This window comes from Tripterygium wilfordii, chromosome 22, assembly GCF_013401445.1.
Source record: "Tripterygium wilfordii isolate XIE 37 chromosome 22, ASM1340144v1, whole genome shotgun sequence".
NCBI classification, from domain to species: Eukaryota; Viridiplantae; Streptophyta; class Magnoliopsida; order Celastrales; family Celastraceae; genus Tripterygium; species Tripterygium wilfordii.
In genome coordinates this window covers 13380507-13407900 of record NC_052253.1, presented here as the reverse complement: position 1 = coordinate 13407900, position 27394 = coordinate 13380507, and the positions used below count along the sequence as shown (strand labels likewise).

Sequence of the window (27394 nt, the reverse complement as noted above, 5' to 3'; positions counted from 1 at the left end):
ATTCATCTTTTTATTCAATAATTTACGTACCTATATATAGATCAATACAAGTGAAAGTCAAATAAACTACTTTTGGTATGTACACTTTCTATGGTAGGAACTACGTGATTACAGTAAGCTAATTATGTATAAAATATTTTTCCTGCATTATCTCCTCCAATCAAGTCAATCCCCATAATTTCTCTTCAACTCATGCCAACACGGTCTACCGCTGTAATTTGTCCGCCGTTGTTTCCGTTGCTTCTAACCCAAGCAAATGTAACACCCAAGCACAATCATACCAAGATATGGTCAATCTTCAAACTTAAGCCATAGAAGCACACAGATTCTGAGAATTTTCCAGCAATTGTCCACTTCAAAACATTACCAAGTCCAATCACATAAATCGTCAAACGGTTGGAAATTTCAACAAACTACACACGACTTTCTAATGGATAAGAGGCTAGTACTTCCTAGGAAACCATGTTTAGCTTGTCCAAATTGCCTACGCAATTGAAGCCAAATCAACTATGTTTACGTGTGTATATATGTATATATATGTATAGGTACCATTGGTGCAGATGATGTAAACCAGAAACAAGCCAGCGTCTTAACAAAACCAGAAAGCAACAGATATATATATTTTTTGGGAGGAGAAAGAATGTACGTGACAAGGCCTCTGTCCATGTACAAAAGGTCCCCTGAAGCTCTGTCAGAAACTCCCCCTGATGGTCCAAACTCTGGTATTCTAGTAATCCTAGATGAAGCAGCTCAGCCGACCAGTTGGTTTGGATTGCGCAAGAGTGGACGACTCCGAGACCTGCCTTTCCCACAGAACAAAAACCTCAAAATCCAATATACCCATGAAGAGAGTAGTACTGATGTTAACCGTGTTATCTTAATTCCTGCTCTTGATCAACCATTGTCTTCTAATAGATACTACGCAATACAACCAGAGGGAAGCCACCAAGGGTATGTATAATTGCGAAATCGCCAACAACTGCGTTATTTGTTTCTTTTTTTGAACGAGGGACCACCAGTTGTACGAACTCTCTCTCTTTTTTTTTTATAACCGAGAAATGAGTCAGCATGTCTTACGGACCTCTGAGTGGGCGTAAACTTCGGATCATCAGAACAACCCACACCATCCATGTTAGGAACCACCCAGTTGTTTCGAACTTTTAGATGTTTTTTTTGGTAATCGAGAAACCACCCAACATATTTTTTGGAAACTTGTGTCGGTGTAAGTCCTAAGTTTGAAGAAATTATCAACTAGGCTATCGCCAAATAATTTGCTTTTCAGTTGTTGTTAAGTCTTGAAATTAACATTGTAATTGAATTGTGTTTCAGGAAAGCATTCACAAACTCAAGAGAGGAGGACATGAGTACCTGCTGTTTCTGCAACTCTATTCGGGACTTAAAACCACAACCTTTCGACAATCACAACATGCATCAGCAATTCGAGATTCGACGTCGAGACTGGGGCGGTTATACGGCAAAATCTGTAGCTCCTGATGGTTTTCCTCCATCATTCTTGAGGAGAAAGGGTTGGACAGTGCATGCCTCCACTCCAAAAGACTTTGATTTAGCTGAAGCCAAAGGCCTTGACACAACTCTCCGCGCTCGCCTCCCCGACTTCAACAACTTCCCTTTAACGCATAAAACTTCGCCATCAGTAGTTGTAGGGAAGTGGTACTGTCCATTTCTGTTTATCAAAGAAGGAACACTCAAAGACCAGATTAGCAGATCAAGGTACTACGAGATGACACTTGAACAGAGATGGGAGCAGATTTTCGCATGCGAAAGTAGTCCGAAACAAGGCAATCAAGTATTTATTGATGTTAATGTGCTGAAAGAAGTGGTTCGGTTTGGTGATGGGAGGGAGACTGTGCAAGACAATAGCATCGATGGAGAGATGTGGTTCCGCAGCCGGGCAGGGGATGCAATTGCAAGCGTGGGGTTGAGTTTGGCAATTGTTGACAGAATGAAATGGGAGGAAGAGAGATTTGGTTGGAGCAGCAATGGGAATGAAAGGGAAGTGAGAGTGAAGAGAGTTGAGGAGTTTAAAGGTATGGGAGAGTGGACCAAGTTTGGTTGCTATGTGTTGGTGGAGAGGTTTGTGTTGAAGAGAATGGATGGGAATTTGGTTCTCACCTATGACTTTAGGCACACTCAACAGATTAGAGCCAAATGGGAATGAAAATTCCAGGAATTCTTACCTGATATTATAAGAAGAGCTAATGGAGGATGCTAAATAATGTGTTTTTAAGTTAGTCCTATAGCTGTGGGGTGGTGTTCTATTTATTTATTTGTAAAGTATTATTGTATTGTTTCCCATAACATATTTGTTATACTTTATGTGGATGCCTTTTTGCATCCAAAGGTATTGTTCACTCTTACCAACGAGAGGTGGTTTAGGAAAATGAGATAGATACATAATAGTTGGTATACATAATATACATAATTTATGTGGCCTGCCAACTAAGCGTGCCACATAGATGTTTACACAAAACCCTAAAATCCACATGGCTTTCCCGCTTATATCTCCTTAGAATAGCACTCTTTTCTAGACTGTACTATACTCATTCTCATACGTTACCCACTCTCATACGTTACAGCTTTCTCTCATCTTGTTTCCTTTACGATACCTTCGACGAGTTATTCTCTCTTCTCCGACTCCGGCTACAAGCTTCTTCTTGACTATCTCTTCTTCGACTCCGGCTACAAGCTTCTTCGTGTCTCTCTCTTCTCCAACGCCGACTGCAAGCTTCTTTGTGTCTCTCTCATCTTCGACTCCGACTACAAGAATATCAGTGTCTCTCTGTTCCGACTCGTGCGACTTCCTTGTGTTACTCCCGACGACTTACGAGTTATGAGTTTCCCTAGTTTTTCAAGGTTCATATTCTCTTATTCAATGTTTTTTATGAACACTCGAGTTTATGTTTTGGATCTGAATGGTATTGGTCATAATGAGTTGGATGTGGTAGATGTTGATGTTATTATTTGTTCTCCTTGTTGTAACTGAACTAGATGTGGATAAATCCCATGTTATTCCTTTTACATTTGTTGTGTTTGAAGTATTATTTGACAATGTTGGTGATGAACAATTGTTGTTCCTTTAAGATGTCTTCCATGGTGGGACTTTATCAATGGAGATACCCATTTTTTTAATGTCAGTTACTTATTACATTACATTTCGAAAGTGTATTTGGTACCAGTTCTTAATGCATTACGAATAATCAATGTATTTAAACCAGTTTTTCATTGTATAGAGATTTTCCTTGTTAAATAGATTGGTCTTACTTTGATGGTGGGACTTTATCACTGGGATACAATCATTCTGCAATGCTTCTCTCTCTTTTTCATCACTGGATAATTCACCTTCAATCACCTGTTGACAGATGCATATCAAATAGGTGTGCTATACATTATAATTTGGTAAAGTATTTAAGTACAGTGAACCAAAATAGTATAAATACATTATATTTTACAGATTATTTAAGTACTGTGAAACAAAACAATATAAATACATTATCAAATTGTTAACCAAAAATGATACAAATACACTATAAAAGGGGGAATGTAATTATAAACTGTCAAATACATTATAATTATGTAAAGTAGTTAGTTGTTGTGTGAACCGAAACAATATAAATACATTATAATTTGATAGATTAATTAAGTTATGTAAACTAAAACATTATAAATACATTATCAAATTGTAAAGTATTAATGTATTTCATATTTTTAAACAAAAATCATACAAATACACTATAAACGCACGAAATGTAATTATACACTGTCAAATACATTATATTTTGGCAGTTTATTTAAATCCTGTGATCCAAAACAATATAAAGACATTATAATATGATAAAGTATTTAATTATTGTGAACCAAAAGAATATAAATACATTAAATTTGATAGATTAATTAAGTTTTGTAAACTAAAACAGTATAAATACATTATCAAATTGTAAAGTATTTAAAACTGTTAACCAAAAATCATACAAATACACTATACACGCACGCAATGTAATTATAAACTTTCAACTTTAGATAAATTAACGTAATTTACTAACCTTCCCCCCACCAAATTGTGTATATATTATTTTTTGAAGTCCTTTCGCCATCCACTTCCGTCCCACTTTACAAACCTTGGGAACACGCCAGACTTTGCGGGGGTGAAAACAGTTGTGTGTTCACAAAACCAATACTGCATGCAAATACACATAAACTGTCACTGTAAATACACATCAAGTAGTACTCGCACAAAGTAGTTATTACTTACCGATATCAAAGTTGCACAACCTGTAACTTTGTTTGTTTCCTTTTGGTACTTCTTAATTGATTGCAGAATGTTCTCTGAGATTGCCTACGACCAATTCCATTTCTTCATGTCCTCGACCACCTTAACAAATTTTACTAAAGCCCATGGTAACGCATCTGCTCTTATTGAAAAGAACAGAGTAAGACATGTGTATAACACAAACAAACGTGCGACATCTTTTGCGTCCTCCTCAGTATCCCCCATCAAAGCATTGTCGATTGCTTGCTTTATGTTGGGTGATCGCATCATATCAATTCCATTAAACCTTCGATTCACAAACTCACAATCATCGGGCTTCTTGCTTCGGCCTATCTTCAATGGAATATCTCCAGACACTACTCCAAATATCAAAGAAACATCATTCTCTGTAATGGTAACTCTCTTACCTCCAAGAATAAACAATCCACGCTTATTGTTGTAGGTGTCAATAATGTCTTGTACGATCAAATCGTGTTTCTTGGTATTTAATTCCTTATGCTCCTCCTTCTTGAACACTTTGTACAAGTTCCAAAAAGGTGTCATTTGCAAAAACTTTTTATGACTACTCTTCAATCGCACGCTTCTTAATAGTGTCGCTATTCCTTGCAGATTAGATCGGTATTATAATTTAGCCATACTGAAATACAAACTGGTAGTGTATTATACAGTAAAATAAATCATTAAAGCCAAAAAGTAAACCAATTACATTATGCATATTGTAATATACCAATACATTATTCAAAATGGTAATGTATTATACAGTAGGTGGGAGGTTTTCACAAATTGAACCCATCCACCAATTGAAGTAAACCATTCAACCCAATTGCATCATTAATTACCTTAATTTACAATAGTGTATTATACATTTTAATCCCACCAATTGAAGCACTCACAAATCGACAGTGTATATATTTATATACCCAAAACAAATGGTAATGTAATCAAAGTTTTTAGCTAACTAAACCCAGCAAAACAAACCCATTCAAACACACAAATATGCAGTGTAGTTATATACCCACCCCACATGGTAGTGTAATCTAAGTTTTGAGCTACCTCAACAATGGAAGTGGGAAAAACAAAATAAAGCACTCACAAATCGGCAGTGTAGTTATATACCCACAAAAAATGGTAGTGTAATCAAAGTTTTTATCTACCTACACAGTTCAACTGAGCAAAAAAAATCCATTAAAATACACAAATCGACAGTGTATTTATATACCCACACAAAATTATAGTGTAATCAACTACTTTATCTACATATACAAAGAAACCGTGTAAAAAAAGATCAGTAAACATCAAAAAAATTAAATAGAAACAAATTACTCCCTCAAAGTTCATACCTTTAGTCGATGGTAACCCAACTTCAGCTAGACCAGTTTAGAGAATTGTTGTCACGGACGATTATAGGTGTATGCCGACAACGGTGATCACAGACGACTATCAACGGAGATGAAAAAGCTCGCCCGAGGTATAAATAGGGGGACGAGTATCGAACTGTATATCGGGAGGATTTTTGAAGCTTCTATTGTTGTGATTACCGATGTTTTCAGGGTTTTGATCTTGGAAATAACAAAAATAACTTAAAATATTATTTCCTCTTTTGAGATTTTGAATTTTAAAACTGCACAGTCATCATCCTTGTCAACATGCCATGTCATTATGTATACTTATGTATACCAATTTTGTGTATGTATATCACAAACGGGTGGTTTAGGTTGGGTTAAACATATGTGTGTCTCACGTTTGATTTCAATGAAAAACATAATTCTCGACGGTATTTCAAAAAAAAAAAGGGTATTGTTCACTCTTGGATACTTGACATTTCAATTAGACTAAGATGATATTTGGATACTCACCCTTCCAAACAAAAGAGGTTAAGGCTCTGAATGGGAGATAATTTCGTAAAAACCAAAATTATCACGATTCTAAAACCAAAACCAAACCTAATTAAAATTTTCGGTTTAGGTTTGGGTTCCAATTTCCAATTTGAATTTGAACACCCTTACCTTGAACCATTCCATATATTTACTTGAGCATTTTAACAAACACATACCTTGCATCGTCCCAAAACCACCAAAATAAATCCAAATTTACCCACAAACACAAAACCACCGTCCCTTTCTTCTTCTCCGTGCTTTACGTTTATGTCATCGTTCTTCTCTTCCAATAATGTCCATGGAGCAATCGGATCAGCTTAAGCAGCTAAAAGACATTTTCATGCGCTTCGACATGGACTCGGATGGCAGTCTCACCCACCTAGAACTTGCCGCCCTGTTGCGGTCTCTTGGGATCAAACCTTCCGGTGACCATCTCCATGTATTACTAGCCAACATGGACGCGAATGGCAACGGCTCAATTGAATTCGACGAATTGGTGGATGCAATCATGCCTGACATGAGTGAACAGATCTTGGTCAACCAGGAACAGCTGATTGAGGTTTCCGATCCTTTGATCGTGATGGGAATGGGTCCATTACCGCGGCGGAGCTGGCGGGTTCAATGGCTAAAATGGGTCACCTGTTAACATACCGTGAATTGTCGGAGATGATGAGAGAGGCCGACACAAATGGAGATGGTGTTCTTAGTTTTATCGAGTTTTCAACCATCATGGCTAAATCCGCTGCTGATTTTCTTGGCCTCACAGTTTCATAGCCTTCACGGGTATGTAGGTAATACTAATATATATGAATTGGGAGACTCAAAATCTTGTCTTCAACTGTATCATCGGTTTGAAGATCTGAATTACAATGAATGGTGATTGTTGATGGTTTTTCCTCTTTTTATGTTCTGTATCTTGTAAGACCTAGTGAATTCAGAATTTTGTACGTATATATTATATCAGATGTAGTTGCTAACATTATCAATACATTTATGATTCTTCTTGGCACTCGAAATATATGAAACAATAATCCGACTTTCTTAGGTTCTTCCATATATCCTTAGCATTGCTTGTGGCCTGTGGGAAAAGATAAAAGAATGGAATGATTACTTTAATGCTACTGTATTTGGAGGAGATTCTTAATTGGGTTCTCTGTATTTGCTCAGAATTTCAAAATTAAGATATTCTACCGGCTACAGTTTCTAGTAATCTCATATGATGAACCATAGATTTCCACGTGCAGACGGGAATTGTTGCATATAAAAAGGATTCAATATTCATAGATTTCTGATGAAAAATGTGATGCTATATAGAACTGAAGAAGATTTTGTATTAAATTAAGATCATGGTGATAATTCCATCCAAAAAAAAAAACCAGAGACACAGAAGATCACAGTAATAATATAACTATCCGTAAATTTAAAACAAAAACGTACTGAATCCATGGTCACTCATGAAACTTCATCCGATTCTGCACTTGTTTCCTCGCGCAAGTCATGCTCAACCACAAGGCCGAGATTGTCAACTAGTTTATGATGCCGTTCACACCCTGCACACTGATGACAACGATTGTGGCTTGGTCAGAGGAACAAAAAACTATGTTTCCTAAATCAGCAAATTAGCAATCTAAATGGAGTTCAAAGACAAATGTGAATCTGCATAGCTGCTCAGTCAATATTCTGATTGCTTACTGAAGCCAAATAAGAAATACTAAGGCATAGTTGCATGTATTCTAGTTATTTCTAACTATCAATCCCTGATTAGAACTATAAATTAGTATTGTATTGTAAGAAAGCAATTTCCAATATGATTGAACCTTGATGAGCACTATTTAACAAAATGAAAAGACTATTGTCATCAATAAGCGCATCATTCAAGTGCTATCATTGATTTAACGAAAATAAAAAAAAAAAAAAAGATATACCTGCACGTAAACAAGTCCCCGTTCATAGGCTAATCGATTTATGAGCCTCTCTGTTCTTTCACCACATTTATCACAAGTGAATTGCACAAGCAAGCTCCTTCTAGGAAGTTTTATATCAAAAATTGGACCCTGCATAAGGAAAAACAAAGAGAAGGAAAAGGAAAAAAATCATGCCAGGGGAAAGTTTCAAGGAAGAGACACGACCTCCATGAAAGCGGGCTAATCAGCGTTTCTATATCTAACTGCAGAAGATTATGCTGGTTATGAGCTACAACAAAGATGCATTGCTTATCTTTTCAGTCAAAAAAAACGGTTATGTGTAGATATCATCTGTAGATTGGATCAAAAGACGAGTTTCTTCTTTTTTTTTGTAACATTGAATCCACCCATTTGCCCCATGGATCAGGTGACACCTGGGCCGAGGCCCATTGCGGCAAGGTGGTATTCACACACGAACACGGACCTATCTCGCAAATCGCAAATTGCGCTGCTTGCGCCAAGAGTTACCGTGGCCAAGTTTACCTTATCATCCAACAACCCATTGTTTTGACAAACAATGTTATGAGTATATATGTATAGGCATGTATAGGCAGGATCTGAGAGTACTGTTGTGTATATATAGACAGGTTGTCTTTGCGTGTAAAGAGGTTCAATTGTATTTTTTATTGTTTTCTTCTTCCTTGTATAAGAGGTCCTTTCTAACTCTGGTTAAGTTCTAATGAGAATTCATCTCTTTCAAACCAAGTTTCTCTCTGAACTTCCTCAAGGTCTTTCAATCTTTTCATGGTATCGGAGCTTCATCGGCTCTCTTAACTGTGTAATCTTCACCATTATTGGTTCAATTTAGCAAGTTCGTCATGTCTGCTTCTCCCTCCACCGCTGGAGCTGTTATTGATGCCACTATTGATGCCCTAAAATCAGGTGATACTTCCTCTGTTCTTTCTCCAGTAGTTTCAAATGTCCAGGATGACCCACTTATTCTCACAACTGCCGATTATGCTTTGAACAAGTTAATCTCACTTGCTCTCCTCGGTGAAGAGAACTATCACGTTTGGAGCCGCACTCTTTTTACTGCTTTTGAAGCCCGCAACAAGCACAGCCTACTAGATGGCTCTATCCATCACTGGATCTTGATAACCCACGTTATGGGGCTTGGAAAAGATGTAATAGTCTTTTGGTCACCTGGATCTTAAATTGTGTCTCTTCCACCATTGGTGCTAGCCTTTCGAGTTCCACCACAGCTCGTCATCTTTGGTTGGATTTAAAGACCAGATATGCATCATCTAATGATACTCGGGTGTATGAACTACGTCAATCCATGGCAACTGCCCGTCAGGGAACACTCACTGTGACTGAATATTATACTAAGCAAAAAGGTTTTTGGGATGAGCTTATTTACTACAATATCATTCCTGATTGTAGTTGTGGTGCTCAAGTTGGCCTTGAGCGATATCAACAAAAGGAGGCAACCATGTTATTTTTGATGGGTTTAAATGAGTGTTTTACAGCTGTTCGCAGTCAGATTCTATCACTGGATCCTTTACCTATGTGGACAAAGGCTTTGGCTATCGTTTTGCATGAGGAACGTCAATTGTCCTTGACGCATTCAGCTACTCCATCAATCGAGTTGGCCTCTGCTATGGCGATCAAGGCTGATACTGGGAAAGGTGGAAGTTCTGGTTTTCAAGGAAAACGTGAAAATCTAGTCTGCAATTACTGTCATAAGCAGGGACACACGGTTGACAAATGCTACAAATTGCATGGATACCCTCCCGGGCAGCCACGACGTCAACAGAGACCCAATTATGGATCTCGTAATGATAAAGGTCACTTTGCTAATCATTCAGCCATGACTGAACCAATGGATTCAGCACCACACTCTTCTCAAATGTCTCCGGACTTGTGTAATCAATTGATGAACTTTCTCAAATTGAATTCTACTATGACCCAGAATGTTGGACAGTCTCAACAAGGTGGCGGTGTGAGCTCTTCTTCCCCCAATCTTTCAGGTAGTACATCCAATATAAATTCTATACCAATTCAACATCTCTCTGTCAATTCTCCACAATTGATTCCAGTCCTTGGTTAATAGACAGTGGTGCTAGTGACCACATTGTGTGTTCTATGGAGCTTCTCACTCTTGCACAACCTTTACTTCATTGCTACGTCACTCTTCCTAATGGGGAGAGACACCAGGTTACTCATATTGGCAAAATTTGTTTACCAAATGACATTACTCTACATCAAGTTTTATGTGTTCCCACTTTCAAACTCAACTTGATTTCGGTTAGCAAACTCACTCATCTCAAAATTGTTCCATCATCTTTAATTCTTCTTCTTGTATGTTGCAGGACTCAGTCACCTCGAAGAAGATTGGAATGGGGAACATGCTTAAAGGATTGTACCCTCTGCGTTCATCTGCAGCCCTAGTTCATTCTGTTTTGCCTCCATCCACCATTTCTGACAAGTCTATGATATGGCATCACAGAATGGGGCATCCATCATCTTCAGTCAGCACATTGTTGCCCAAACCTATGTCTGATTCTTTTGATTTTTGTTCTATTTGCCCTCTTGCAAAGATGAAGCGCAAATCTTTTGGAATTAGTGTCTCTGAAACTTTCTCTTCTTTTGAATTAATACATGTAGACATTTGGGGTCCTCACTCCAAAATTTCTATTGATGGTTATAAATATTTTCTTACCATTGTTGATGACTTCAGTAGAGCCACTTGGGTTTATTTGATGCATTCAAAATCAGAAACACGTTCCTTCATTCAGCAATTCAACAATTATGTTGCATCACATTTTAACACCAAAATCAAAATTCTTCGTTCAGATAATGGACTTGAGTTTCAAATGCAGGATTTTTATTCTTCCCAGGGTATTGTTCATCAGAGAACATGTGTCTACACACCACAGCAAAATGGGGTGGTAGAACGCAAACATCAACATATTCTCAACACAGCTAGGGCACTCAAATGCCATGCTAATTTGCCAGAAAATTTTTGGAGTTTTTGCATTCTTACAGCAGTTCATCTTATTAACCGCATGCCTACCAGAAAGTTGGACAAACATAGTCCTTTTCAAATCCTATTCAATCGACCACCTAACTTCCATGAATTGCGAGTCTTCGGGTGCCTTTGCTATGCTGCAGTCATCCCACATGCACGGTCCAAATTTCATGCTAGGGGACGTGCTTGCATTTTCCTCGGATATCCTTTTGGGGTAAAAGGATACCGGCTGTTTGACATAGAAACGCATGAATTTTTTATCTCTCGTGATGTCACCTTTCATGAAACCAAGTTCCCTTTCCATCATATTCCTTCCGTGGATATAACTCCTATAGAGTCTTCCTCTCCATATTTGCCTTTAGTCATGGAAGCTTCCTGGACCTCTACCTCTCAACCCATTTCACCTTTGGTCATTGACTCTTCTCCACCTGCCTCTTTATCACCATCTTCAAAGTCTATTCTTGGTCAACTCAATCCTACCATTCCTCTCATTCAGACACAAACGTCATCACCAATACCAAGTGACTCCTCACCCGTTATTCGCAGGTCTTCACGTGTTACCCAAGCTCCATCTTACCTCAAGGATTATCACTGCAATTCTGTTTCAAGCATGTCTCCCTCCAAGACTTCTCTTGGCACTGTGCCCTCAGCATCTTATCCTATCGGTAAGTATTTAAATTATTTGAATTTTTCCGCTGCTCATACTTCTTATTTATGTTCTATCTCTGCCACACGTGAGCCACCTGATTTTGATGAGGCTGTCAAACATTTGGCATGGCGTTCTGCCATGGACTCTGAGATTCATGCCTTGGAAGCAAATCACACCTGGGAATTAACTTCTTTGCCCTCTGGTCGTCGTGCTATTGGTTCCAAGTGGGTGTACAAAATCAAACACAATCCCGATGGTTCCATAGAACGATACAAGGCACGTTTGGTTGCACAAGGTTTTCGTCAGAAACCAAGAAACCTGGATTTGACTATACCGAAACTTTTTCTCCAGTTGTCAAGATTGTTACTGTGCGCATTTTCTTGGCACTAGCTTCCATGCACAAATGGTCTCTGCACCAGCTTGATGTGCACAATGCTTTTCTTAATGGTGACTTGAATGAAGAGGTTTACATGTTGCAACCTCCTGGGTATCACACATTAAATACTCAGCTTGTTTGCAAGTTAAAGAAATCTATCTATGGGCTCAAACAGGCATCGAGACAATGGAATGCAAAGTTTTGTTCAGTTCTTCTTTCCTTTGGGTTTTGTCAGTCACGAAGTGATTACTCTCTATTTACCTTGAAGAAAGGCAAGGATTTTGTGGCTCTTTTACTGTATGTTGATGACATGCTTATTGGTGGGACAAGTGATGTTTTGATTCATTCCATCAAACGGTATCTTCACACCTGTTTCAAGTTGAAAGATTTGGGCAAACCAAAGTATTTTTTGGGGCTGGAAATCAGTCATTCTAATGCTGGCTTGGCTATCAATCAACGCAAATATGCTCTTGATCTCTTACAAGATTCAGGTTTTCTTGATGCTCGACCCCTTGAGTCCCCTACAGAATTGAATGTGCATCTCTCTGCCAGTTCTGGTTTACGTCTTCCAGATCCTTCTTTATATCGGCGTCTCATTGGTCGTCTCATGTATCTTACTTTGACGAGGCCCGATATTAGCTACGCTGTTCATACGTTGAGTCAATTCTTGCAACATCCCACGGATGCTCATATGCATGCAGTTTTTCGTATCCTTCGATATGTGAAGGGTTCTCCAGGGCAAGGTCTTTATTTTCCCACAGTTGCTTCAACTCAGCTTCATGCTTATTGTGATTCAGATTGGGGATCATGCCCTGACTCTCGCCGTTCTGTCACTGGTTTCAGTATTATGCTTGGAGGTTGTCTAGTTTCCTGGAAATCTAAAAAGCAACCTACTATCTCCCGTTCTTCGGCAGAAGCAGAGTACCGTGCGATGGCCAATACTTGTAGTGAGTTGGTTTGGATTTCATTTCTTCTCCGTGATTTGAATATTCCACATTTGCCACCCATCTCTTTATATTGTGATAGTCAAGCGGCAATTCACATCGCTAACAATCCAGTCTTTCATGAACGCACCAAGCATATTGAATTGGATTGTCACTTCATTCGTGAGAAAGTTCAACTTGGTCTCATCAAACTCTTTCATATATCATCCTCTAAGCAACCAAGTGACTTTCTTACCAAGCCCATCACTGTCACTCATCTTCAACGTCTGCTTCCCAAGCTGAATGTGTTCAATCCACACCATCCAGCTTGAAGGGGGGTGTTATGAGTATATATGTATAGGCATGTATAGGCAGGATCTGAGAGTACTGTTGTGTATATATAGACAGGTTGTCTTTGCGTGTAAAGAGGTTCAATTGTATTTTTTATTGTTTTCTTCTTCCTTGTATAAGAGGTCCTTTCTAACTCTGGTTAAGTTCTAATGAGAATTCATCTCTTTCAAACCAAGTTTCTCTCTGAACTTCCTCAAGGTCTTTCAATCTTTTCAAACAAAGACACAAAACTACATAATTCATTGAAAATTCTCTCCGAGATGGAATGGCAGGAAGGAATCAGATTATCAGAGGCAAAAATCAACACTTTAATTCGAAAAAAAAAAAAAAAGAACGAAAAGTTTTACCTCATGTGCCGCACTTGAATCACTTGGGTCTGCCTCTGGGAACGAGTTGGAAACCACCCATACCCGAAATACGGGTCTCCGTGGCACCGGCGCTGCTTGAGAAAATCTAAGCCTGAAAACAGCAAAGAAAAGTTGTACACAATCGTAATAGGAGCATAAGACAACCTGGAAGCCACACAAATTAACTGAGGGAGACTCGGAGAAGAAAAGAAGGGAAGCAAGTGAAACCCTAAAAGGGGTTTATCAAGTTTTTGGATCCTTCACCTGGAAATTGCAACTGTCGTGGTTTTCTTGGAGGCAGAGACTGGTTTGATGAAATTGGGACCCAATTGGGAATTGATAGTGCGTTGGGACCTGAAATTGGGAATTGAGAAACAGGCGCCGCAATGAGCAGTCGCAGCCATGGATGGTAACTTGTAAGTGGATTCTCGAACTTCTGTTTAATTAAACTGTCAAAGGAGTAAACTTTCGAGCCATGCGCAGTAGCGGTGTAGGTTGCGGCAGTTGGTGTCGTTTTGCTTATTTGGGTTTTTTTTAATTAAGGTTCTGAGGATTTTATTTATTTATTTTAAGCATGACCCATGAAACTGTCTCTGTTTAAGCAACTTTGCTCTTTTTTCACATAAGTGTCTGATCTGACAACACAGAGAAGTTTGGTCAAATTCTTGTGGTAATCGAGAAGAAGCATAGAAGTTTCCAACGATAGAGAAGTTGTGAGTGACAACAAAGATATTGCTGTTAATGATAATCAAACTTAGAACTGTCCAAATACATACGATTTGATCTCAGAGAAATTCATTGTTAGACTATTCCCAAGTGGTTACATAGGTGACAGGCTCATGATATTACACTCTTTAACTTCAGATTTTATCTAGCTTTGCAGCATCATCTAGATTTGTTGAACATAGCATGAACTCAACAGGATCTGCTGCATCAACTTCTATTTCCTTGAAGAAAAATTCTTGTATACAATTGTATAAACCCTTTTTTCTCCCCCAAGATTCTTGGAACAATAATAAGAATCAACTTGACATGCTTTTTTACATCAACTAGTACAAGGAGGAAAACAGGGTTCAATCCTCCCTGAAAAAATCTTCAATTCTCTTGAATCGAATTTTCTTTAAGCAACTGTTGCCAATGAGCCATTAGTCTTCCTCATCCACTTCATGAAAAGGTAGCGGCACCATCTTCACTGCTCTAAACTTGCCTGCATTATTTAGATGCTCATTCTCCAACCTGCAAAATTCAAACAATTATTCATCAGTGCTATTGGGAAGGATAAGAGGTGCACGGTTTTGTTCTTCTAGGCCATCTCACTTAACAGTGCTTGAGACCAGAAAAGGCCTTGATGATGTGTGAAGAGTTGGGTTTGTTTATAAACCATTCGGTTGAGTTATACATAGAGCCTTTACCTGTAAAAGTTCCACTGTCCTCTTCTAATGACTTCAAGGGCAGCTAAGAATAACCCAGTTACTCTGTAATCAACATGTTCAAAATTTGAATGGACAACAGTTTGTAGCCAAGCCAGTCTGAGAATAAGGTTCAATCCCTGCAACATAGCGATTACATCTTTGTTATATCTGAATAGGAATCTGGAACAACATCTCATTCTAGGCATTATTAGTGATTCCTTTTGGAATAAATTCATTCTGAAATCTCTTTACTTCTTTTCTTGATTCTAGAACAATCAAGTTGACTGCCTAATCCGAATACTTCGGCAGGAACTGATATTGTGGAGTTGGGAATTAGTTCTGAGATATAATCTCGGTGTCATTTCAATGACTACATAAAACAACTCGCCCCTCCGCACTAGGAACACCTTTTCCGTTTTGTGTCAGGCTGTATGGCTTGTCTTCCTCAGCCAACACTAGTCTAGGAAAAACGCTTATTACTAGTTAGAAAGTTTGACCTAATATGTTATGCACTTCATTACTTTTCCTGGGGCAATTTGAGATTTAGAGCACTTAGCCCCCTTGCCATTCGGTCCCCCTGGGCGATGTGGGTTATAGAGCACTCTCTCACCACTTGGTAGCTCGCCTAGCACCACCAAATTTGACACTAGGCTTTTGGTCTCGCCCACTCGAGCCAAGTATTACACTATGACTTGTAAAACTCTAATTTTCTGGAGTGTAAATGAAGCAAGAAGTGTTTCTATACCATGGAGAAGTAGTAAATGATCTTTCGTCGAAGCATTAACTCGTTCCTCAACCACGGATTCCTGGAATTCATTTGAAGCAAACCCCAATCCTTTACATAGTCCCAATATAATTGGTAAACTGTTGCAGCACTTGACAGGATCACAACTAGACAGAGATATCCAGCTCCTCTTTCCCTCTCATAGGCTACTTTTGCTCCTGCTGCTAACATTGCTGATACATACTTGCCTAGATTCACAAGATGGCTCGTCTGGCCTTCATCAAACCATCTCCGAGCACACTATATAACCCCATTACGCGGGAAAAAAAATGAACATCAGATTTATCTGCCAATGTTAAGTACATGAAGTGAACTAAAATCATATTTGAAACAACCAAATACATTACCTGCATTGCTCTCCAGTAGTAGGGTAGGAATGACACCGCGTAAGCAAGATCGCGGTAATGCTTAACTCTCATGCAATAACCATAGTTCTGAGTTTTGTAGCTTCCAGTTATGTAGTAACATGCCACATACTCAAGGTTTCTGAGCATTGGTACCTGTTGAAATTTAAGGTATCATTGAATAAGTAAATCTGCTGATATATTGTTCGGTTAACTAGAAGTAATCGTTTAGCAGTTAGCGCTAAGACCTACCTGACTGCATAGCTGATCAGCCATGAAGAAATCTAGCATGACAACCTGCATATGAAAATATTATCAAATCTTTCCTAAGTCGTATGAAAATGTAATGCTGCAGACAGTACCTTGTAGAGTGGTGATAAGATGATATTCTTTATCACGGAAATGAACCGGTAACGGCTTGATTTATAGAAAATATTGAAGGGGCAGACAAGGACTAATAAGAAGGCCTGCACATTGGAAAGGAAAAAAGATATATTCTCTAGTAAATATAAAAAAAATGTATCAGGAAGAGTAAGAAATTTATTACCATTAGCATAAGTCCGGGAATGGCTTGAGCTTGTGTATACGAATACCCTTTTGTCAGAAGAGACAGATGAACAAACATAACTCCCACTACAGTAGCCATTGATGTGGTACAAATCAAGAACACATCTCTGTAGCCAAGCTCCTTGGTTGGGGAAAGTTCGAAGATGAAGCTATAATTTATACGCATCTTCCGCCACATGAAAATGTTGCAACCATACAAGAAGAAGTGTAGAAACAATAGGCTGAACATGCTGCAAAAAATAGCAAATGTTCTGTATCAGCTGCTGCCTTTTCCATTAACAGAATTCCAACAACTTAGCCAAAATGAAGATTGTGATTAATTAGGAGACCTAGAGTGATTGCAACTTGCCTAAGTACTGGGTACACAGTCTCCATATATACTGTATTCGCGGGTTGGTGTCTGTACATTCCGGTAATATGAGCCATAATAGCATAACCAGCCAGAAGTGCAACGAAGCACCCGGAAAACAGCCCTGATTACCACAAATGAAATTCGGTTAGCTCATTTCCAAATTTCTTTGTAGGACATGAAATATTAATATTTAGGTAATCTGCAATAGATTAAAACATAAATTCTGTAAAGTAGACTTGTGATTTGTGAAAGTACTACGTGTGGTCATAATTCTTAAAATTTTTAAATTACTATTAGGAGTTTAGGGTTTCGGGTTTCTTCAACAAATGTTCTTTTGGAAGTATTTGTTTAATGGGGGATTGCTCAATATCGCACTAGAGAGAATGATTATTGGGTTTTCAATAAGTTATCAACCTTTTCAGTATTCAATCCAGTAAGGTCAAAAAAATCTGCAGAAAATGTGATTGTGTATCAGATAGGACTTCTCTGCTGTATTTCCACTCAATAAAGTAAGCCAACCAGGTATGCCTTTTGATTGCAATGACTAGTGACTAAATGGGTCCATACTTTTGTTTCTTGCAGATTTTTTTTCTTACCAATGAAGAAAGTAACAGCATGAGATTCTTTATGTTGATGAGGTTTAAGATATTTCATGGCTTTTCTTCGGTCCTCTTCTGCAAAGTGCTGGATAAATAGCTCCTCAACTTCATCTGCTAAATGTATTACCTGTCATCGTTAGGCAGATAAGCACTTTTTAGATGAATTACACCACAGAAACCAAGTACATGACTTTTAGAGTGTGAGACAAGCATATCTAAGGTGCGATTACGGATGGAACTTGGAACATCATTGGTGCAAGACATGAAGTATAGGATCAATGGCCACTGGACATTGTCGGATAAAAATACAATCGAGAGTTTCTGTGGTGGCAAACATCAAAGAATCCTCATACCACAATAAATTCATTACTTGGGCCCTTTAGGGATTCAAATATTTACCTTGTCTGAGCTGTTGAAATATGAACTTTCAACAACTTTTAGGTAAATGGGTAGAACTTGTTTTCCTGTTACCTACAATAACCAAACCAGTTATTTTACATTTCATTAGATGAAACAAAGTTAAAATCAGAAAAAGGCTCTTTGAAGGTCAGATATTCACTTACTTTGTCGAATTTCTTCAAGATCTTTATGAAAGCAAGCATGTTCAGGTGCCTGGAAACATTTAACATGGACGGGTAAGAATGAAAGTTTCTCATTATCTATTTAAAATCCATTAATGTAATAGAAGCTTAATAAAACTTAATTACCTGTAAGTTTTAAGATAGCTTAATCCTTTGTAGAGCTCAATAAAGGCTCTTTTAATCATCTTCTCTGCATGATGCAGCTTGGCTTTGTTGATCTTCAACTTGCTTCCTTCAGGGCCGCTTTTTCTCGAGGACTGATTGAGTAGATCTTCCCTCACCAAGTAACTAATTGCGGAGAAAGTTTGAGATGGCGTTGTTAGAGGAATGTTTAACTTAATGTTCTTCCCTTGGCAACTGAAAACACGACCCGAAAGCGTCCTCAATTTTCCATCTTCTGTTTTCATCCTCATTGATTTTGCCATGTCATCTGATCTTGGGGTATCTGGAAATGGCTCAGCAATATCTTTCTCCAAGTCATCTGAGTCGTCATCTTGCAGCTGCTGCTCTTGTTCTGTTCTGTCCTTAACAGAGTAAACAGAGTCCTCTGTTTCCAAGAAGATAAATATAACATTTTAATGTTACAGACCATCCATGTGAGCAACCAGCATGACATGTAGATATAGTGTACATGATTTTGCATAAGTGTAAAAAAATGTGATGTCCTATGTGCAGTTTTTGTCAAAATTTCCTTCAAATTCAAATGTTTGTACCGGAAGAAACGGTGCATGACACAGAAGGACCATCCTTGGAATCAAGAGCAGAAGCAACTCCTTTGTCGCGCTGTCGCTTAAGCGTGGTTTTCACCTCAATGAGAATCTCCATTTGCTTCTTCAAACACTCCCCTCTATCAAAGAACTCCTTCTCCTTTGTTTTGTAGAATTGATTAACCTTGTTAAGTTGCGAATCCAAGCAAGTGAAAAACTCTTTAGCAGCATCACTCTCCGCGAATTGCTCGAGTAGTTCTGTCTCATACATGTCTCCCTTACTAGCAGAAGATGCAAGTTTCCTATGCACCTATTCACACGAAAGCACCACATTAACTCATGCACAAACATAATACATATAATACCATTGGTCATTAGATTTGTCTATATATACCTGAATTGTTTCATCCTTTCTCTGTTGAATTCCAAACAAGAATTTCTTTAGAGAGGTCAAGAGAGTGTTGGAAAAAGAATCGGGTTTGCGATTATTCGCGGGTTTAGTGTTGCAAGTGTTGAGTAGGTGGATGTTCTTGAGGTCTTTCTTGAGTTGCCAATAATCAACAAAGGCTTCTTTCCATTCGGGCACAAGCTGACCCTCAAACTGCTTAGAGAACTTCACCATCCTTAGCTCAAATTTTTTTATTTTTTTTTCTTGTTCTTTTGATTTGAGAGGGGGACAGAAAACACAAGCGAAAGATTATGTGTGGTTTCTATGAGTGTGTTTGAATGGGAGCCCACGATTGGATTTATATAAATTTAGGGGATTGAAGTGAAGGAATATTGGTAGATGTACAAGTAGAGGATGCTAGACAGCACATTCTGAAATATCCTTTGCACTTATGCTTCCTACACTTGAGTGGTGGTAAAGGGTTCGCCGGAGAATGACCAAAACCAGCACCGGATTTGATTCCTTCTCGGCAAAGATGTGTTTATGAAGATTTTGAAGGGGGTGGGAATTTCTAGTGGTTGGGAGTGAGACCAAAATATTTGGAATCTTTTTTTCTCACCAATGTGGTGTTGTTATGGCGGTCCGAGGTTTGGTGCGAGTTTACGTCCACTTAATTGTCTAACATTGTTGGGTTGGGTGATTTCTCAGTCAGCCAAAAAAAGTATAAATATTTTGTGATTTTGGAACACCATCACTCATATAATGTTCCATCACTTTTGGTTTTAGAGCACCACGTCAACGAATGACATGGTGTTCCAAGATTAACGAATATGTTCTCACTTTGGATTATGTTTCACATTATTATGGATGGACAATTTGGGATCTTAATAATGCAAATAATTGACTAAATTATGTAGGACCATATACAAGCTTTGATTTCCACTTAAGATATCTAAAAAAAAGGTTTAGGAGTTTTTTTAGATATCTAACCCTGAAACAAAAAAAACAAAAAAATTGGTAAACTCCTAATCCTAAATCCTGAACTCTTTTTTTTTGCAGCCAAGAATTTCCTTTGTTTCCTAAATCATAAACACTAAATCCTAACAACTAAACCCTAATATGTCATTTGCGAAAGGAAAAAAAATATCATGATTTAACACAGTTTTGTGGGGAATTATCGCCAAGTATAACTAAAAGAATTCTACCCAGCTCGGATATGAGACTTGAACCCTGATTGCTAGGACGAATATACATCATCCTTGTGGAGGTAGAGAACCAAAATTGTGTATATGGAACACCGAACACCACTTTTACCATTATTAGAAATTAAAATAGGGTTGCAGGCAATGGTGCGACCACCGGAATCACTATATCATTCATTGCAAGAATATTCTGAGGACAAATTAAGCACAAATGCCATTTCCCTGCTTTTGTTTTTTTTTTTTGTACGTGGTTTCCATGTATTAGCTAGTGAAAACATTTTTTTCAATAGAATGCTTTAGGATAAGCATATATTGAGAGTAAAAGCATATGTGTAGTGTATATATAATTGAAGTTTGGCTGCTGGTATATATATATATAGTATAGTATTAGTTCCAGAAACAATATGTTCTAAATTCTTTTTTTTTTTATAGCAACTGGAATATAATATGTTCTTATAATTAAGATTCCTTTTTGTGTATCCAGTATAGGTCCACCAACTTATCAACATTAATTAAACCTACTTTCTCTACTTCTTCCTTTTATGACGAAAAATCTATAAATCCCGGATATTTGGATCGCTCCTCTCTAGCTATTTAAGTACCAGATAAGTTAGTAGGGTGTTGAGGTAGAGAGTTGTCATATTTCTCTCTTAATTAAACATGCAGCGAGTGCATTTCACAATCTGTCGTGAGTGTCGCTGTTTTATTTGCATATGTTTTTCTTCATAGGCAATATTTACAATTGTGAAAAATTGACAGTGTGTGTGAGTATTTATGTATTTCAAAAATGTAAGAAAATGAATTAACTTGCTGAGGAACTTGTGTACTCTATTTTTTTTTTTTGGGTATCGTGGTAACCACTCCAAGGCAGAGCGGAGTTTTCTTATACGAATCAGGCGGTTTACATGGAATGTGAAGAACTAATTCGGCCAACCCTTTGGAGTTAATTGTGTACCTTAAACGGTATTGTGTTAATTTAAATTTAGGTTTTGGAAAAGCCGGATTATAGGGGGCACTACATATTCTTGTGACCTTCCTAAAAAGGAAATTTATATTTCTTCCTCTTTTTTTGAAATGGATATATAGCTTATATTTCTTGGATTACCTATTTAATGTTTTTTATTTTTAAAAAATACCCACAAAGCCCAAGGCTTTAGGTACAGAACCAATTGCAAATAATGAAAATGATGCTCTGATTCAGACAGCATTTTAGGGTTTTGGGTGCGTCCTTGCAGCTACCCACCTCTTCTCCCTTTCTTTCTTCAACCTCTAATTAATAACATTGTCATCTCAAACTCTCCATATATATATATATATATATATATATATATATATATACACGCCAAACTCAAACTAGATCTCCTTTCTTTCTTCAAATCCTCATTACAATTAATATTTGTTTTTACACAATTCAAAACGTGCTAAAGATCTCTTAATTAAGTTTGTTTCACTGATTTTGACCAATTGTGGAGTTAGGGGTACTGCCATTATATATATAAAGGATACCACTCAAGCTCCAATCATATATTAATATATACTTCCATCTCTTTTGGTATATGTCACCATTACAGCTTCCTTCAAAAAAAAAAAAAAAAAAAAGTGAAAGACAGCTTTCTTTTTCTTGTGCCAACAAAATAACGTAGCGTGACAATATTGCATACATCTGTTCATTGATCCAAATCTAAAACCTCAAATAGTACTAGGTAATGTGAGACTTTACATCCCATACAACTTTAACCCACATGCATGTACTCGATGAGATTAAGATAATTTTATAAAATGGACCTAATAAGCACGTCTGAGACTTTTTTTTTAACCGACTACAATATCATACAAGTTTGTCATTAGACATCTGATATAGGCCTAAACTTGAGCCGTCAAGCCCTCGAGCACAGAAGTTTCCTACCCGTTGACAAAAAAAACTGATCGTTCACACTCCTACGTGGCCACAATAGTATTATATTGCTCCTAGTGGTAGGTTTAAGATATCAAATAAGATTCTTATATATGCCCCTTATTCAATGAAATATGGGGTTAAATGTAAATGCCAACATTATATTTAGTCGGGAAAAAAAAAGGCACGAACTTTCTAAGATTCATTAGATAAACTAGAGCAAACCAATCGATTCTCGACAATATATAAATCACACTTGCATGAGCTTAATTATAAGCTAGATTATCATATTACGATATCGAATAAATTCTTGCATGATTTAGACTATAATATCATTCTTCAACTCATCGTAGATTTAGCATTGATTTATTCCAAATATCTAAATGTAAATGTAGAGCATACGATTCTGGCTAGGTCATGGTTCCACAAAATTAAAACTAATGCCATCAAATATCCTTCATGTATAAGGGTCTTATATTTCTAATACTTTTTTTTGGATAACCGAGAAATCACCTAGCCCAGCATGCCCTTTGGACAGTTGAGTGGGTGTAAACTATGAGTGCCAAAATAGTTCACACCACACTAGTAATAGCGGGTAGGGGCTTGGAACCAGGATTACATAATGAATTGTCTCAACTGGTTGGTTCGAACTACTTACGTCATACGCTCTAAATCCGAAGAGAGAACCAATTAGGCTATGCCAAGTACGTCATACGCTCTAAATCCGAAGAGAGAACCAATTAGGCTATGCCAAGTGATTGTCTTATTTGTACTACATTCTGTACAACGCTTTACATAGCCGCCTAGTACATGTTTCTCTACTTTGCATATCTTGATCTTCAATATTCTTCAATCCTACATCTGGTGCCGATCGATCAATATTCTATAGGACTCAGATTCTCTCAAGATGTGTTAGGATTTAGGAACCACAATCTTTCTGGAGAGCTAACTTTGCATGGATGAAGGAAAAGTTTGAACAAGATGTGTAAGTAAACGAATTAGTTCCATACGTCGGATTCTTAACTATAATGCATGTCAATTATCTAGGATTACATGTTATGTCAATTTATTTGATTTTGACCAAAAGGAAATGAAAAAAATGTCATTCATTCATATATATATATATATATATATATATATAAGAAGAAACGAAATCAAAGCATTAATATATGTTTTAATTGTTGAGTCAATTAATATATATTTTATATTAATATAGCATAAATATAAGTATTTGCCCGATTTGGACTCAGAGTACACAATTCTCATGATATAATGATTTGAGAGATGTGTCACATTACACCACACTTTAGTGTTTTCTCTACCAAACTTATTCTTCACCATTGGATGAGAATTGTAAACTATGGAGAATTCCAGAGTTTCATCATCCCTGCTTGCCACTATCTTTGTATGAATTCCTGATATATATATATATATATATATATATATATATATATATATATATATATATATATATATATATATGATCCATTAATTACGTAATTTTCACTCTCCAATCACAAGCGTTGGGATAGATAATTAACTTCTTTAAGCACATCTAAATATCAAAGTGAACCAATCTTGATTCATGTAAAGAGGGACAGTTTAAGAAAATTACGCAAACTTAGGTTAAAATATCAAAAAGAGTTCATTGACAAATAGCACTAGGAGCCATCGCACAAAAAAGAAAAAGGGAATGCAAAAGCGAGAAATGATGTTCATTTTCTTTTTCTTTGCTCTACAAGTAAAGTGCATGGCTATGAGTTCTTCCTAGGGATACTTTAATTTGATTGCTATGCTGTTGAAGTTAAAACAACCACTAGCTTCCAATTTTATACGTTCAATATTGAAAGCTAACAAGCAAATTAAATAGATATGGTGTAGCTAACCAATGCCTTTATCAATAGGAATCAATTTTTTGATATCTCTTGCTTTCACAAAAGTTAGAAGCAAATCTAGCCCATTTGGCACAATCTTAGGCACTAGTATTGAGTCTAATCATACATAACCTTAGTCACCATACATAACCTCATATATCGGATTAGGGTTCAGATCAAAGGACAATCTTGTATACATGGTGTCGTTCTCAATAAAAAGATAAGAGTTTGGAGTTGGGGATACTTAATTGTCTTGCATGCAAACAGAAATTTAATATAACACGTATGGACATTTGAGCTAATGTTCAAGTTTGATACCCATCCAAATATACACCTGTTGGTAGTACTGAGTTGGATTTTCATTATGAGTAATACCATTGTGGTCACGCATTAGGTTTTGACGCTCGAATGGACTCGAGAGTTCTGAGTTCGATTTTCACTACGAGTAATATCCTTGTGACCACGTGTTAGGCTTTGGCACTCGAATGGACTCGAGAGTTTTGAGTTCGATTTTCACTAGGAGTAATACCCTTGTGGCCACGCATTAGGCTTTAGCCCAACTCACTCTATTGTCACGTGGGAAACTTTTTGTGCTGTTGGATCGTCTGGTCTAAGGCTCGAGTTTAGGCACATACCGAATATCTCAAGGACAAATTTTTATTGTCGTTCTTGATTACCATAAAAATGTCCACTATTTTGATACACGGTTGTTAGTCCGATCTAAATTACACCATATAGTTTACAAAATAGATGTGAACAAGCTAGCTTGTGCTTCAAATGGGAAATTCATTATTGTGGCCGGGTGTTCTTATCATCAACATTTTAAAGGTTTCATTAAAGTTGATAATAATTTTAGAGCAATATATGATTAATAAATCTCTCTTTTACTTCTAAAATTATTAATTCTAATGTAAATGCATTGGAGGACATTTTTTTTAGAAAGTGCACAAAAGGGATAGCAGCCTAGTGCGTTATTTAGTTTATTCTTTTGATTTTCATGTACGAAAGGCAAAGCATTGCAATTTGCAACTTGTATCTTCTTTTCACCCAATTAATGTAATTGATGAAGTGGTATATATGGTTTATAAGTATATATGAATCCGTTTATAACCATTCAATGGTCATTTTAAAAGACAAAATCCAAAACGGATAATACCTCGAGTGGATTGGGTGTTTGAATTCTTTCATTGAGACCCATTGACAGATCGGGCCGAAGCCCATGTACTTCTACACTAATCAAAGCCCGTACTTTTACAAAAGACCCAAATTAGAAGTCCTTGTGCTTCACGAAATATACGGCAACTAAAGTCAAAGTCAACTGGGTTGAATCTCAAGTCCATTTTAGACTTTAGCCTCTCAAATCATGGATGCGTGTGGACCGCCCCCCACATAATTGTTCGTCTTTGTTCAAAGAAATAAAATTTAAAAGCTTTGAACTTTAATTGCATTGCATATACACAGGCATTCAACCAATCATTCGTCACCCAAAATGGCAAACAAGTCTTCCTCTGCTTTTCTTCTCATCTGCTTCTCTGCTTGATCATAAGCCCACTCTTTGTCCAATTGGGTCTTGCTTCGCGAATATTAGCTGGTATTACGCATCACAGTGTTCATGCTCTGTTTCTCTCTTTGTTTCCCTGTTTTGTAATTTACTCATAGTTGTTATATACTTATGTATGCGTTTGTGCTGGAGATGCAGATGATGTGAGCGAAAATAAGAAAGACAATGGACAAAGTAAAAGTGGTGTTCATGGAAGTCAATCAGGCCACGCAGGCTCTAACACCGGAGATAGTCCTCCTTCTGGAACAGTCTTAATGTCTCCTCCTACCACGGAGACTAGGATTGCATTTGCGTCTGTTACTGTCAATGGCACTGCTTCTGGAACTCCGAAAAAGAATCCTTAGATCGAACAGAAGACAAAGAAAGGAAGAAACGATGCCAATTATTCCGCTTAATTATGTGAGATCGCAATGTATAATCATTGTTTTATATATTCCTGTTCACATATTTTGTGTCCTCTTTTATTAGATGGTTCATTTGTTTCACATACTTGAATCAAAAGAAATAATGGGATCCATTATATATGTTTTAAGAGCATATATGGAGGATTATATGATACTCTGTTTTCTGGGTTATTAATTTTACATGTATTGGAGGATTATATTGTCCGTTTTGAGTTTATCAGTTCTCGTGGATGTATCGGACCCACATTACTTTGTTCTTCCCTGTATGTCGTCTCGCTTAACGGTAGTTAAGCTCAAGAGAAAAGATCTCTTATTTGTGGTAGGAACTTGGACAAGTATATATATCACGTTATTGGGTGGTACCAACAGATATGGTATTCTAACAGTGCATAAAAGAGATAGCAGTCTTGTGCATCTTTCAATTTATACTTTGGATTGTCATTTACAAAGAAAAAGCATTGCAATTTGCAACTTGTAACTTGTGCTTTTTTTTTTGTCCCCACCCTAGTAATGTAATTGGCCCAACAACCACACAACGAATAAGTCGAAAGTGTTTTACTTGATTTGAGGGGAGACTCTGTTAAGACATGAAATGTCTCACATCATTTGTATAGTGCCAAGTGTTATATGATTTATAAGAACGAGATCACTTTTAACCGTTCAATAGTTCTTTCCAAAAGATAAAACCGTGCGAATTCTGGATCCAAAACAGACAAATACCTTAATGAGTACAAGAATACTTTATGAATTTCAAGTATTGGGGTGGCACAAGTCGCAAATACACTAGTTGTAAGAAAATTCAACCCAAATGATTTGCAGAAGTATTATCCGTTTCGAACCTTAATCCCACATGTTTTTGTTCTTAAAAGAATTCCCGAGAATTGAAAAGTGTTGGATCTTGATTTATAAAATACTTAAATTTTCCTCAATTTTTTTATGTTGAACATTTTATCTTTAATACTAGTGGTGCACCAATTTT

At 37.2% G+C, this 27394-nt stretch overlaps 4 protein-coding genes, 1 long non-coding RNA gene and 1 pseudogene across 6 annotated transcripts; 4 read left to right on the top strand and 2 right to left on the bottom strand.

Annotated features, from left to right (window-relative positions):
- Nucleotides 1–510: 510 nt before the first annotated feature.
- LOC119990506 lies at nt 511–2363 on the top strand. The gene is made up of 2 exons (XM_038836454.1): nt 511–951; nt 1330–2363. The coding sequence occupies exons 1-2, from the start codon at nt 641–643 to the stop codon at nt 2177–2179; spliced, it is 1161 nt and encodes a 386-aa protein (XP_038692382.1). The 5' UTR covers nt 511–640; the 3' UTR covers nt 2180–2363.
- A 3822-nt stretch (nt 2364–6185) lies between these two features.
- LOC119991871 lies at nt 6186–7062 on the top strand (annotated as a pseudogene).
- A 40-nt stretch (nt 7063–7102) lies between these two features.
- On the bottom strand, nt 7103–14304 carry LOC119991870 (mitochondrial protein import protein ZIM17). Of its 2 annotated transcripts, XM_038838376.1 has the most exons (5): nt 14011–14304; nt 13747–13858; nt 8091–8219; nt 7603–7722; nt 7103–7243 (listed from the first exon to the last, which is right to left on the bottom strand). In XM_038838376.1, the coding sequence occupies exons 1-4, from the start codon at nt 14148–14150 to the stop codon at nt 7618–7620; spliced, it is 486 nt and encodes a 161-aa protein (XP_038694304.1). In that variant the 5' UTR covers nt 14151–14304; the 3' UTR covers nt 7103–7243; nt 7603–7617. The 2 variants fall into 2 exon arrangements, with proteins under 2 accessions (XP_038694304.1, XP_038694303.1); XM_038838375.1 differs by lacking the exon at nt 7103–7243 and having other exon boundaries at nt 7477–7722; nt 14011–14301.
- Nucleotides 8803–10827, top strand: LOC119991869. The gene is made up of 2 exons (XM_038838374.1): nt 8803–10099; nt 10442–10827. Exons 1-2 carry the CDS (start codon nt 9409–9411, stop codon nt 10483–10485), a joined length of 735 nt encoding a protein of 244 aa, XP_038694302.1. The 5' UTR covers nt 8803–9408; the 3' UTR covers nt 10486–10827.
- Nucleotides 14305–14464: 160 nt separating the features above from the next.
- Nucleotides 14465–20023, bottom strand: LOC119991868 (phosphate transporter PHO1 homolog 1-like). Its single transcript, XM_038838372.1, has 14 exons — nt 19487–20023; nt 19099–19402; nt 18512–18932; nt 18368–18416; nt 18204–18275; nt 17802–17931; nt 17203–17326; nt 16834–17083; nt 16649–16753; nt 16539–16583; nt 16290–16442; nt 15904–16182; nt 15159–15295; nt 14465–14982 (listed from the first exon to the last, which is right to left on the bottom strand). Exons 1-14 carry the CDS (start codon nt 19712–19714, stop codon nt 14892–14894), a joined length of 2388 nt encoding a protein of 795 aa, XP_038694300.1. The 5' UTR covers nt 19715–20023; the 3' UTR covers nt 14465–14891.
- Nucleotides 20024–25843: 5820 nt separating this feature from the next.
- Nucleotides 25844–26630, top strand: LOC119991912. The gene is made up of 2 exons (XR_005466294.1): nt 25844–26041; nt 26150–26630. It is a non-coding gene; the product is annotated as an uncharacterized LOC119991912 (long non-coding RNA).
- Nucleotides 26631–27394: the final 764 nt, after the last annotated feature.